A 14707-nucleotide genomic window follows, 5' to 3' on the forward strand; every position below is an offset into this window, starting at 1 on the left:
ACAAGGAGGGTGATTAAAAATCTTCGAATCAACCCTAGGCCCATATGCCGTCGAGGTAAACGAGGTGGGGCTACATGTAGGAGACCTACCCATCCAGTGGAATCTCCGGCTTCTCACAATATCTAGGTGATTGTCCGCCCAAGACCAGATGTGAATAGGTTGCAAAGACAGGAACCAAGTTATATGAACAAAATTCAGCTGGTCCAGACTGAACCCAAAGAGAAACCTAATGCAAGGTCGTTACCTGTCCTACCGTCAGTTTTATTGTGCGATGCTCGTTCTCTCATCAATAAACTGGACGAATTATCTGTTATTGTTCAGTAACAGAGACATGGTTTAATCATGACCAACCGGAGTCATCATACAGCGTTGATGGTTACCAAGTCTCAGTGTTCTCGCAGGGGTGGTGGTGTCGCTATTTACGCGAAACATAGCATTGACCCCAAACAGGTGACTATTATTCCAGTTCCAGATGAGCACGAAGTTGTATGGGCCCATTTTCGACCTCATCGATTACCGCGTCGTGTCAGCAGTATCTACTTCAGTGCAGTTTATTCACCCCCAGGAAACGCCTATGCCGGTGTTGTAATCCTCAGTGATTTGAATCGCATGGACATTTCCCAAATCCTCAGTGGATGTCACATGAAACAAGTTGTCCGGACCCCGACAAGAGGTAACGCGATCTTAGACCAAATCATAAGCAATCTCGATCTCTTTTACCAAGAACCATCTTTGTTATCCCCCATTGGCCTTGCCGACCACAACATTGTAATCTGGCTACCCAAAGAAGTCAATAATAGACCATGCAATAAGGCTAAAAAACGGATTGTCCGACCAATGAAAGACTCGGACATAAGAGCTTTTGGTGAGTGGATAATTCACAACGACTGGCGAGATGTTCTTGCCGAGTCTCAGCCGCAAGCCATGTGCGATCACTTCTACCAAACGCTGCAATCAAAGGTGGATGTGCACTTCCGAACAAAGTCAATTAAACTCCATCCGACTGACAAGCCTTGGATAACGCCCCGTACGAAAGAGCTTATTAACCAAAGACAAATAGCATTCAGCAACTACTCTCAAGGAGCTTGGAAATCTCTACGCAATCAAGTCCTTCGCGAAATCTCTAGAGCAAAACGCTTTTTCTATCGTGATCGTATCCAAAATCTTAAGAGCGATAACCCCTCATCTTGGTACAAGAACATTAAAGTCATGTCTGGTCATTCAAATTCGCAAGCAGACATAATCCGAGTTCCAACTGTTGAAGACAATGACCCAGTGAAAATAGCTACCGCCATTAATGAATTCTTTGCAAATGTTAACGCTGATATCCCCGAACTACATTTGAGAGACCTACCATCGTACCTGCCAGCCCAAACACCGCCCCCACATGTTCAACCGTGGGAAGTCATGAGTGAATTGAAGAAGATCAAGCCTGGCAAGTCAAGCGGCCCTGACGGCATTCCTGGACGCCTCGTTCGGGAATTTGCTTGCGAACTCTTAGGGATACTAAATGGGATACTAAATCCCCTGTCAGGGATACTAAATGCATCCTATCAACATAACAAGGTCCCAACCCAGTGGAAACAGGCAATAATTGTCCCCATCCCTAAAGGTCCTACATCTGCAACTTTGGATAAACTGAGGCCTATATATCCGTCACCGACCACTTTTCCAAAATTGCTGAGTTGTTTATAACCAAGCTTCTGTTACGCGACATTAACCCTCATTTGGACAAACACCAATATGGAAGCAGACCGGGCCTCTCAACTACCATTTGCATCGTCGACCTAATCAACTACCTTGCTAAATCAGCTGAGGCACCAAGAACTGCCACTACCGTAGTATGCACCGACTTCAGCAAGGCATTCGATCGGGTCAACCACACTATCGCGATTAAGAAGCTTATTGATCTTGGTGCCAGCCATTCGATTCTTCCTTGGATCTGCGATTTTCTGACCGACCGCCAAACCTGTGTTCGTTACCATGGTTCACCTTCGCCCTGGAAGAAGATTCATGCTGGCGTCCCACAAGGTACACGCCTAGGTCCTGTTGTATTCTTGGCCCTTATTGATGATGTAATGCGTGATTCTTTATCAGCGAGTCACTGGAAGTACGTCAACGACATGTCCATTGCCGCCTTGCACGATACACGCAACCAGCCACGTGATATCTCCCGTTCCCTATCCACTCTAGAAGATTGGTGCCAGAACAATTACGTGAAACTCAACACCAAGAAGTGTTCAATCACTTACCTTCAGTAAAGTCCAACTACCCCCACTAGGAGTACTTATTGATAATGTCCCCCTGAACGAGGTTAGCAGTGTGAAAATCCTTGGAGTAACCATTGAAGACACCTTGAAGTGGAATGTACAGGTTTCGGATACGGTTTCTCGTGCTAACCGCCGCATTTTCATGTTAAGATCCCTGAAAGCCTTCTATCCCCCCACCAACGACCTCGTTACAGTTTACATAGGATTTGTAAGACCACTCCTCGAATATGCCTGCCCTGTCTGGAACGGAGCATTGACTATCGCCCAGTCCAACAAGATCGAAAATGTTCAAAAACGGGCATTAAGAATTATACTAGGTAGATATTACATATCCTATTCAAATGCGCTATCAATGACCAAGCTTCAAACTCTCCATGCTCGCCAAGAAGAGCTATGTCTCAAGTTTGCCCTGAAAGCACTAAAATCCGACCAATCAGACTGGTTTAAACTAAACGCCAGCACCAGAAACACACGGAAATCACGTATCTGTATAGAACCTAAGTCCAAAACAGAACGTTACAGGAAAAGCCCAGTCCCATATCTCACCAGGTTACTCAACAACGCATAAATTCCCCTGATTCCTGCCCGATTCCACACCTCTTATTCAAATCGTATGCCTTTTGTTGCTTTTAATACTGCTCAACTTTATACCCATCAACTCATAAAGATTAGTGCATGTAATCCACATAGTAATGAATGGATACACTTGTGTTTTTAACTGTCAAACTGATTAATTAGTGAATATATCTCTTATAGTTACGCACGTTCCCATGTACATTCTATGTCTTTACATATTTAAAGTTTTTACGCATATATTCTGTTATTGTCTTTGTAATGCATGATTGGTAATTGTACTGTTTTTCTCTGTAAGGGAAACTTTGTAATTTACTTTGTAATTTCTTTCTAATCACCTTTTCCTTGTCGTCTTACTTTCATCATCATTCCGCTTCTCCATGTCTTCACAGTTCCAACTGTTCCATTCTTCTCATTCCACTCCCTCCCTATCTCCCTCTCCCTCTCCCATCTTCCGCATGTCTTCCTGTTTTTCTTTCTAACTTAACTCTCTCTCTCTACATCGTTCTCTCCCTAACCTTTTCTCTCCCTTTCGGTAATTGTTTAATCATGTTTCTATGATAAATCCTTATATATTGTGTAGCTTTATAGACATTCAATGTGCATTACGGTTCGAAGTTAAACAAATCTTCAGTACTTACTTGTTATAACTCCATTAATCAGCCTTCAATTTATATTTAAAATATGAATATTCCTCACTTAACAATGATTACAGAAAAAAAAATAACGCTGAATCTATTTTATTTGTTTCATCAATTTGTTTGTAAGTAGGGAATATGTAATTAGTTATGATATACCCGACTGTGTATTATGTGTACTTGTCCATATTATCTAAGTTTGTTGAAATGATTTTTAATACATGTAAAACTTGCAATGTAATTTAGCTTTCGGGCTACCATTTTGAAGTTGTCTAATAAAAAAACCATTCTACTACTTATATACTGTATGGCTTTCAAACTCTTCCTATTCAGAAACCACAAATGCGGAGCAAGTACCAGAATCTCAAGGTGAAAAATGAGACACTCCTTAGACAACTTGAAGAGAGGCAGCAAGAGATAGATTCACTCAGCACAAAGAAGGATTCATTGGAAGATGTAAGTAGTTAGTTTAACTTATCCATCTCCCCTTTCTGTCTCCTTGTCTGTCTCTCTGTCTCCCTTTCATTACCTTAATATTTGTTTTGTCCCAAATACATGGAATCCATGCCCCCCCCCCCTCTCTCTCTCTCTCTCTCTCTTAACTCTCTTAAAATTTACATGAAGTTGTTACTTTTTATTTGTGAAATAGAAACATTGACCTTTCTGTAAACAGACACATGAAAATATTCATTTACATTTTCTTAAATTATAAAAGTGATGAACATTAATCCTTAGAAGAGCAAAATATAAAATAAATAGAAGCTTGAGAATAGTAACAAGAAATGAAGACTTCTGTTTTCTTAACCTCATCTCTACGTGCAGGAGTTGCAACATTTTTAAGTGAAGCAGGAAGTTGTTTGTCTATCTTAAATGCTACATGAAGTTAACAAAATTAAACAAAGATATCTTTAGTTGTGCAAATAGATACATATACCATCTAGATCAGAAACATAGTGCAATAATTGTTAAAGCCATGTAGTGATTATTTATTTCTGTAAACAACATATATCAGAGGTATTTTGGTCTAGTGGATAAGTCTTCGGATTGTGGGTCACAGGGTCTGCAGTTTGAGTCCCGCTGCGGCACTAATGTCCTTTTGCAAGACATTAATCTACATTTGCCACTCTCCACCCAGGTGTTAAATGGGTACCCAGTAGGATTACGCCTGGCTGGAATGCTCCCCAGGGAGTGGAGAATGTGCTAAATTGTGTGCGGGTAAGCATGAATCAGATGACCGGGGTAATGATATATATCTGTAAAGCGCTTTGAGAGGGCCTGCGGTCCTGAAAGGCAATATAAGAACGAACTCTTATTATTATTATCATTATTATTTATTTATGTAAACAACATTTCAACACCTGCAGGAGCTTCAACATTCCCAAGTAAAGCAAGAGGCAGTGCGTCTCTATGAGCAGCTGCATGAGCTGGAGGATAAGAAGAGCCAGCTGATCGCTGAGGAGCAGTCCAGGGGTACTCCTGCAGAGGAGAGGGAGAAACTCCTCAAGCAAGTCAAGGAAGACAACCAGGAGATAGGAAGCATGGAGAGACAGTGAGTTCTGGGGGTGTTTCACAAAACTTGTTATCAGAGACAAATGACAATTGTTGTCATAAGCTACTTAAATCCTTATCAGCAGATTTGTCACTGATATTTGTCACTTGTCATCGATAAAAGGCTTTGTGAAACGGGCCCCTGGAGGGTGTTTCACAAAGCTAAGCTATGCATGACTTTACAAATGACTTGAATATGAAGAGCTAAATGGGATTCTCAACTCCTTTAATTGCATAAGCTAAAGTTGAAATATGCAGATGTAGACTAACCTTATCACTATTAAGGAAAGATATTAATGCAAAGTGTATTTTTGGCTACAATTTAATTGAGATTATGGGAATTACAGTCACACTTTGTTAAAATGTCAGGAAAAAAATTTGGGTATCCCATTTGTATATCATTTGTAAAGTCATCCGTAACTTTACGCACAGCTTTATAACCCCCCCCCCCCCCCTGGTTTGATTTGACTTTATATAAAAAAATAAATAAAATATATACAAATGACTATATATACAAATATACAATTTGTTAAAAAAGGGAAGACTGGATAGCTCTATTCAGAGCCATTGATAGCAAAAAAATTCCATGTAACGAAGATCAAATGGCAATATTTTTGGGTAAAAATACATTGATATGCACAGAACTTGCATCTATGCATACTCTTGATCTGTCTTTAGTTATAATGAAGTGAAAACCCTCTACACTTATCTTTTTTATCTGCGGATTTTATAAATATTTTTAAAGCAATTCTTTGTTTACTTCCTTGTGTCTGGACAAGGTTTTATAAAGGAGTTTTATAAAGTTATTAAATCATGCTTATCCATTTCCTTTCTAGAATCAAAGAGATTAAAGAGAAGCTGGAAGAAACCATGGAAGAAATAAGTCAACTAGACGTAGACCTGGAAGAACATCAAGGTAATCATATAAGAAAACTTGTATTCATAATTGATATGATTTCTCTTTGTAAATGGACTTAACATTAAAAGAACAATTTTCTTGGCTGAATTCAAGTTTGACTGAATAAATATAATCAACTATTGAAAGTATGTATTCAATTTGACATTAGTTTGTGTTATCAAGTGGTTTAATAACCTGACTAGGGATGCAGATATTGTAGGTTCAAACCCTGGCATGGCACTTATGTCCTTGAGCAAGGCATTTGTATCCACATTACTTTTCTCCACCCAAGTGTGACATGGGAACCCGATAGGATATCAAACGTTATTGTGTTTTGATTTAGCATTTGTAGGCTGGTAAAAGGCAACGGGCTGGACTAGGAGTCCCCTATTGAATGGAGAATAGGCACCATAACTGCGAATTTGTAAATAAATTCAGTATCAAAGGAATGATATACTGTTAAGTGCTTCGATGACCTCAATCTGCCCATAATCATAACGACGCTGAATTAAAGACACATGTTACATCATGTTTATGAATCAGATTCTAAACCTTCCCTTTCAGTTAAATCGGATAAGATTGTTTATAGAGGCATTTTCTCATATTTTCTGTCATATGTTTTAATTTATTTTTTAGGAGAGAAAAATTTGAAGTACAAAGAGCTGAAGAAGAGAGAAGAGAGTATGAATGGTAAGTTTTCTTTTCACTGCAGAATGGTATATACTTTTTTCTTCTTTTTTTTCTTAATTTCTTTGTCAAATTTCAGTTTAGGTTTATCTTGTACCGGTATTCATGAAAATAATCAGTTTAGGTCTAAAAGTCAATCAACAGTTTTTTTCCTGAATTAAACGATCAAAGAGTAATTCAAAACTCATAATTGTACTCTTGAAAATTAATCATTGAGAATTGTTTGTACTCTTGAGAGCAAAGAGGGAGTTGACCTTGACTGTGCTTCACTCCATTTTCGTCATTGGTAATAACAGGTTTAGGTCTATTTGTAAATCAACGGTTTTACTAAGTTACTAAAAAAGTAAAAGTAAAGAGTTGTATGCTAAACACATTTTGTATGTCGATTTCAGAGATATAAAGATTTGTTTTTGGAGGGGGTGGGGCAAAGGTAGAGATAACAGGTTTGACAAACGTGAGAGAAACATTAAAAACAAGGTAAAAGTGAGTTGTAAAATATGTATATACTTTTTCCCCTCTATTCATACTTGTATAGCTTCTTATAAAATGCAACGGTGTCCTTTGTTTTTGTACATGTACATATAACCATATGATTACTCATTTCAATTCTAATTTTGCTTCTTCTTCTTTTTTAAACAGAATTTCTTAATACTTTTGAAAGTGCAAAGAAAGAAGAAGTGGTAAGTTCCTTGGGACATTTATTTGATGCAAAACAATATGGCATAACATCTATTGAGAGCCTGTGTAAAAGCATTAATGTTAAACTCCTTTCTGGCTCACAACCTGATAAATTTCTTTATCTCTATGTTCTTTTTGTATCTTTTTTTTCCCTTCTGAATAGAGATTCTGAATAGAGATCTATGACTGCCATGTTTCACTATCTATCACACATGTGCCTAATTGAGTTATTTATGTAAGAATTATACAGTATAGATATACTTTATGAGCCTTTATAGTTATCTGAATTTTGAGAATTGTTACAAGATCATGCATTTAACAACACATGCTAATAAGCTGGCAATGTATGTGCGAGCAAGTACTGTATAGTATTAAAGCAGCCTGTGCTTTTTATCACCAAAATGTCTTTGTCCCTCTGTAAACTGCAAAAATATTGGCTTCTATATGAGCTAAGTCTCTTTAATTGGTAAAAGATTCTTCCAGGGAAACATGATATCGTCAGGAGACAGAACGGCTTTAACTCCTATACTTTAACACAGAGTTAATGCCCTTCTGGCTCTGAACTGATCATATGGTCATTTGTCAAGAAACAGTCCTGTAATGTGAGTTGGAATGCATGTGCAATGAAGGTCTCAAATCTCACTGTTGTGTTCTTCTTATTTTGTTTTCCAGGAAAGGAGAGGCACCAGTGAAGAGACCGTTGTGACACTCTTGTCCCACATGAGTAGGGTAAGTTCTTTGTCCTAATGTTATGAACCAGAGCACTATAACACTGAGTTCCCATAGGACATCTATTAATTCAGATGGTCATATCTCATCCAATACTTAATGAATTCAATTAGTTTTCTACATTCAGACATTATTTTTGATGCTCTTTCGGAAAATGAAGAAAAAAGGAAAAAGTTATGAATTTTGAAAGCTGTAGAGTGGTGAAGCGTGACGTCATCAAAAATCTATTTTCCGAATTTATCAATTTTTTTTTTTTCATTTTCCAAAAGAGCATCAAAAATAATGTCCGAATATCGAAAACCAGTTGAATATATTTAGTATTCGCTGAGATATGACCATCTGAATAAATATATGTCCTATGGGAACTCAGTGTTATAGTGCTCTGGTTCCCTAATGTTATGAACCAGAGCACTATAACACTGAGTGCTTGAAGACGTGTCTATTCTGAAGCCCTATGCATCCATTGAACCATCACAATCACAATGCATGATAACTTTGATACCTTTTCACTCCATTGGGTACTATAGCCTGTAATTCTTGTAATTCTATGAACATCACTTCACACTACAACGTTGTGTTTTTGTTTCCCACAGAACCTTGGACGTCAGAAGCACATGCCAACCCCTAAGGAGCTGGCTAGGATGCAGGATGACTTAAGCTTCAAACAGACAGAGATGCATAAATCAGAAGCAACGGCTTCAGGACTTACTGGAGGTACATGTTTGATCTATTTATATATATTATGTTTCTCTCCCCTCTCATTCTCTCGCATGCACACTCTCTCTCTCTCTCTCTCTCTCTCTCTCTCTGTCTGTGTCTCTCTCGTTGTCTCATCTCAGTCTGGGTCTTTATCTCTTTTGTAGTCTCTTTCTATATCTGTCTCTCTCTGTTTGATATATGTATCTGTCTCTGTCTTTGTCTCTCCTTATCTCTCTCTCTCTCTCTGTCTTTCTGTTGCTCTTTCTGTCTCTCTTTCTGTCTGTCTGTCTCTCTCTCTCTTTTTCTCTCTCTATCGCTCTATCTCTCTCTCTCTCTCTCTCTCTCTCTCTCTATTTCTCTTTCTCCATATCCCTTCATCTTTGTGGAGGTATACCAACACTAGACTAAAACTTCCATTCACAATGTTTTCATTTAGTAGCCTTCTATTTTTGTGGGTTATGGATGTGAACTGGTCTTCAAAGTTACTAAGGACATGTGTCATTGTTTGTTGCTCTTCATTCTTGTTAATACGGTATCTTCGTTCGTGTTAATACCGTATAATGAATTCAATATTTTGTATTGGCTTTACATGTCATCAGTCTTTTCCTTAATAAATAGCAACAATTGGCAATTTTACAGTGTTCAGTTATGAAGAAAAAAAGTTACATTACATTATTAAAGAGATTTGATTTGATTTGTGTTGTAACTGCCTTCTTCTTATCTTCTCTCTCTTCTTATCTTCCTGTAACTGTCTTTACCTTATCTCTATCTTTCCTCTGTCCTCTGTTGTTGTGAATGTATGTACAATGTTTTTTATATAAAATAAGTTTGTATCTTGTTTATGCTAAGTATTTATTTCAGATCATTCTCATCAAGCCAATTTTGGTTTTCATGATTCCCCACTTTCTTTTATCTTATGTTGATAATGAACGAACATGTAAATAAATGAAATGAAATTTATAATTCTGTGTTCTCCTCCTCTTTCAGAGTCTGGTCGGCTCCAGATGGATCTTCAGAAGGTGGAGCAGCTGGAGGGTAAGATCACGGCGGAGCTGGAGAACCTTAAGGTCCGCATCAAGGAGATGGAGGAAGAGCTCAAGACCTTTTCCAACCTGGACACACTTCAGCAGACTGCTGATCAAAAGAAGAAGGTCTGTATTTATGATCACCATTTTAGACATGTCTACCAGCACCCAGTTTTTGCGTTCATATTCACTATGGCAATTGTACTACATATTTTGCCACTATGACAGCTGTATAACCTTAGGCACCTATGTAATACATGGACATGAAGCCACCATTACTATAGTAGCAGTATCATTAGTAGAATAGTAGTAGTAGTAGTAGTAGTAGTAGTAGTAGTAGTAGTAGTAGTAGTAGTAGAATTAGTAGTAGAACAGTAGAAGTAGTGGTAATAGTAGTAGTAGTAGTAGTAGTAGTTGAATAGTAGTAGTAGAAGTATCAATAGTAGAAGCAGTAACAGAAGTAGTAGTAGAAGTTATAATAGTAGTAGTTATAGTAGTTTTAGTAGTAGTAGCAATAGTAGTATAGTATCATTATTATAATCCTTATGAAGTATTTACTGTATATAGATGCATGAAGATGTATATCATCAGGAAACATTTGACAGTCATCCACATGTATGTCCAGAAAAAAAAGTTATTTTACATTCCTTGTAGTAATTCACATACCTGTATTCAATCAAGTTATTCAAAGAATAGAATTTGGCATCCTAAACTTAAATTGTCAAAAAAAAATCAACATTTATCAGTATAATCATTTTCTGTAGATTGAATGGATTGTATGTTTTTGGTTTTCTTTCCAGAAACTACAAGAGGACAAGATTACTTTGGCGAGGAGGAGAGACGTCTTCAAAAAGAGTAAGCATAATGATGATCAATGTATTGAATATATGCATATGCTGTATACGATCAGTTTGCAAGAAACACATAGCTGCCAAGTAGTACTCAACATCTTCTCCTGGCATTAGAGAATAAAAATAGTAATATTCCATTCTTGTACAACTTATATAACGTTATGATATAGCGTCTCTATGCGCTTCCAAGGGCTTTGGACATTATTACCCAGATTTTAGGTCCGGCAATCATAGTACTCGATGTAATCAAGAATAAATCCTACCAGGTACCAACTTACCCATTTACTTCTCCTGGGTCGGTTGTTGCAGATGTAGACTGATGTCTTGCCAAAAGGACATCAGTGCTAAGGCAAGAAATTGTGCCTTGTGATCTACAGTCCATTGACTTTTCCACTAATATAGCAGGTGTCCTAGACGGATACATTTTGATGGAAGTTGATAGGTGTTTCCCAATAATTAAATCAAAATCAGTCAAGTTTTTAAAAAAAACCTGTATGGTATGATTATCACACTTGGTAAAGTATTATGCCATTTTACATTGAATCATGTTAATGTCAAGTATGATAGATAAATAGCTTGAGTTAACATGATAAGTTGTTGATGCTTACACTAAAGTGTATTATGTCTCACTTTATCATGACCAGGTTTTCACTTTTCATAATAACAATAATAATACTACTAATAATGAATGTTACTTGTATAGCACATATCACTAACACAAAGAAAGTCCCTATGCGCTTACGAAAGAAGAAAATAGAGATATGGCAGAATAGAAATTAACATTTATGCCTGATACATGAAAATAATGAATTACAAACAACAATAATGATACGCAACTCCTATATAGCTAAGATGTAATAGGTAATACAAATTGAAAATTGAATAATTGTAGTTTGCTTCAGTGTTTACTGAATACATTTTTGTTGCATCTAATGTGTTTTTGTCTTCAGGTACATGTATCTCACTTCTCCCAAGCCAATACAAAGCCTTAAAGACACAGCTCAACGATAACGAGATCCATTCGTATGTGGGTAACCTTGCAGGCTTGTAGTACATAAAATAACACCTTTGTGTTTATTTATTGTTTACTTGTTTGTTGTCTTTGATCAGGCGTCCAACTTCTCTCCAGCCAGTACGAAGCCTTGAAGACACAGCTCAACGATAACGAGACCCATTCGCAGCTGGGCAACCTGGAGCGCAAGTGGCAGCACTACGAGCAGAACAACTTTGTCATGAAAGAATGTATCCTTTTATTATTACTCACTGATCCAGTCTGGTTTATAATGGCTTATGCTCTCTCTCTCTGTGTACCCATCCATTGTTTATTGTAGTATTGCTGTTCACACATGCTTACCCCATCCGTGCAGTGAGTGGCGAATGTGGCCAAATTGGTTTTGACTTTAATAGGATGGCTATAGTTTTAACCTCCAGAAAAAGAAACAAACATATGCATTTTGAAATTTGCACAGTGGATATTTGTTTTCTTCCCCAATTGAATAATGTAACAGTCAATTAAAGGTAATACAAAGTTTTGGGAATTTTCTAAAATTGGCTGGATGAAGATTCTTTACAATTTTGAAATATTTGGATGCCCTTGTGGGTGTTTTATAAGCACTAGAAAATTTAGCCCCTAAAATACTTCTGTTTTCGAGAAAAATGGAATATTAAAATTTACCAGTAAATTTTGATAATCTTCAAATAGCGACTACGGCCATACAATGGTAGCTGCGACCATGAAAATCTCAGAATATGTAGTTGTGATATAGAATTTCCAAACGAGAATAGCCAATTGGTCGATTTTACTCAAAAAGCATTGTTTTATAGCTAAATCAATAGCTTGACCTTGAGAGGGAGCTAGCTATATACAGCGAAAAGAGTTCATGTACAATTTCATCACATCAGACTCGATTTCAAACGCGACAACGATCACTGAATATTGTAGGATCGCATATGATTCCAATATGTTCATTTGAACCAAATTCATGACCCCATACCAAAACTTTGTAATACCTTTAACATTCAAAATTTCACTGTTGAAAGTAAATTGATGATAATTGTTCTGAAATTTGTTGGCAGAGAAAGAGTCCACCTTGACCATGTAATAGGTGGCAAATTGTGTTTGGACTAAGCATGACTAGTTTTAATTTCTAAAAATAGAATAGAAAAAAATGGCAATTGCATTGTGAAATCTACCCCATGGAAGAGTTTTTTCTCCAAAATTAAACAAAGAAACAGTAAATAAAAACAGAACTTTACTCTTCAAAATGAACCAATAATTGTTTGTATGCTTAATGGCAAAGAAAGAGTCAACCTCGGCCATGTTACACTCCTTCTTTGTCATAAGAGGAAAAATATGTTTGAACTAAGCATGACTAGTTTTACTGTTCAAACATGGCAACAGGCAATATGCATTGTGAATTTTATACATCCTTGGTATTTTATGTCCAATTTAACAATGAAGCGATCTATTGAAACTCAGAATTTGGCTCTCGAAACCTGATCATTGATTGTTGTGTGTACATTTTATGAAACAAATGAGTTAAGCTTAAAGGGTTCTCCTATGGACAAAGAATCGGGTAACTATCACTCAAATTTTGCCTTTCCTTGACATTTTCTTGTTCATCAGTTATTGCAGCCAAAGGTATGGAGAGTGATTACCGCCCTCTTGTGTCAAAAGTGAGAGACCAGGTTGGAGACTACAATCGCATGCTACAAGATATACTGATAAAAGGCGTACAGCGCTGAGATCACAGAAACCTCAAGTGTTCTAGCTCCAGATTCCTGTAAAACCAGGAACATTCCTGACATTAAGCTTTCTTGAACCTGAATCACTTGTGAAATTTGAAAACATTTCATATGTATGAAATTTTCTTGTTATACAGTACATTATCTCATAGATCTATTTTACTTGTGCCCTTGTGTGTATGTTGTATTCAGACCAGCCTTTGCTTGTGTATAAAGACAGATATTTATGTTTCCCATATTCACTATTTCTGTATGCCACTCTATAGTTAGTAGTACTTTTATGAAAATGAAACAAAGATGTATTCTATCACCAAAAAGGAAACTGGGAAAGGAGCTTGAGAAAGAATGCTTGTGAATCACTGTTTTTTATAGCTGTATTCAAAACTACAGGAGAATCTCATACAGTATTTTGGGGTCTTATTTCATTACTTCATGTTGAACTTGATATTTGTATTACTTGGCTTTTGAGCATAGATGTGTCATGGTCTTGTGGATAATTCACCGGACTGTGAATCCCATGGTTCGCGGTTAGAGTCACACTGCACCACTAATATCCTTTGGCAAAACATTTATCTACATTTGCCACACTCTACCCAGATAAGGTAAATGTATACCTGGTAGGAATTAATTCCTTGAAATGCTAGAGCGCCATAATGGCAGCCATGCTAAAGCCGGGTAATAGTTGTGGAGCGCCAGGAGTGTCAAGTTTGACAGACATAAGCGCTATACAGGAACCCACTGTTAATATTATTATTATTATTATAATCAGTACGGCACCTTGTTTAAATCCTATCTCGGGGGGGGGGGGGGGGGGGGGGGGGGCTTGGTCTGTGAGGAATTAATGCATACACATAATGGCAACACTTCACCATAGGGGTTTTGAACCTAGAATCCTCTCCCAGGTGTAAGACTACTACATTGTGCTCTGGACCATTGCACCCCAGGCTAGATGTGAATTCACTTTTGCAAGTACATTATGTCAATATGTCACTATCATTCCATTACTCTTCTATCATTCCAACATTCATATACTGCATGTTTCAAGGATACCATAACACATTGGTAATCCTCATTTCTGTTGTGTCCGATCTTTTGATTTATTTACTTTATTAATTGCTCATTTGTTGTAAAAATGCACCTTTCCTTGAATTCTCAAAAGTGAATTTGTGACTGTAATAAACTATGGTCAGTGTTATTTTGATGGAATTCTTTAGTTAGAGTTGAGATGATTTAAAAGGCATCGGTCGTGAACATATTATAATGCCTAGAATATCAAGTTTAAAGATGAATGCATGCAGTGGCAGATTGTTTAAAGCTACCTTTATAGTTCTTATTAAGGGATCATCAGATAGCATTTGAATATTTT

The 14707-nt window shown here is 37.1% G+C and overlaps 1 protein-coding gene across 1 annotated transcript in view; it reads left to right on the forward strand.

Annotated features, from left to right (window-relative positions):
• Positions 1-14463, forward strand: part of LOC585028 (intraflagellar transport protein 74 homolog) — a 34024-nt gene extending 19561 nt beyond the window's left edge. The window contains exons 10-20 of the mRNA XM_030995947.1: positions 3815-3937; positions 4846-5030; positions 5866-5945; positions 6564-6617; positions 7254-7294; positions 7965-8021; positions 8615-8735; positions 9708-9871; positions 10546-10600; positions 11707-11838; positions 13223-14463. Of these exons, the coding sequence (XP_030851807.1) occupies positions 3815-3937; positions 4846-5030; positions 5866-5945; positions 6564-6617; positions 7254-7294; positions 7965-8021; positions 8615-8735; positions 9708-9871; positions 10546-10600; positions 11707-11838; positions 13223-13341 (1131 nt within the window). The 3' untranslated portion in view covers positions 13342-14463. The remainder of the gene's footprint in view (positions 1-3814; positions 3938-4845; positions 5031-5865; positions 5946-6563; positions 6618-7253; positions 7295-7964; positions 8022-8614; positions 8736-9707; positions 9872-10545; positions 10601-11706; positions 11839-13222) is intronic.
• The last annotated feature ends 244 nt before the right edge of the window (positions 14464-14707 follow it).

The sequence above is a fragment of the Strongylocentrotus purpuratus genome, unplaced genomic scaffold (genome assembly GCF_000002235.5).
Source record: "Strongylocentrotus purpuratus isolate Spur 01 unplaced genomic scaffold, Spur_5.0 spur5_scaffold_3, whole genome shotgun sequence".
Classification (NCBI taxonomy): domain Eukaryota; kingdom Metazoa; phylum Echinodermata; class Echinoidea; order Camarodonta; family Strongylocentrotidae; genus Strongylocentrotus; species Strongylocentrotus purpuratus.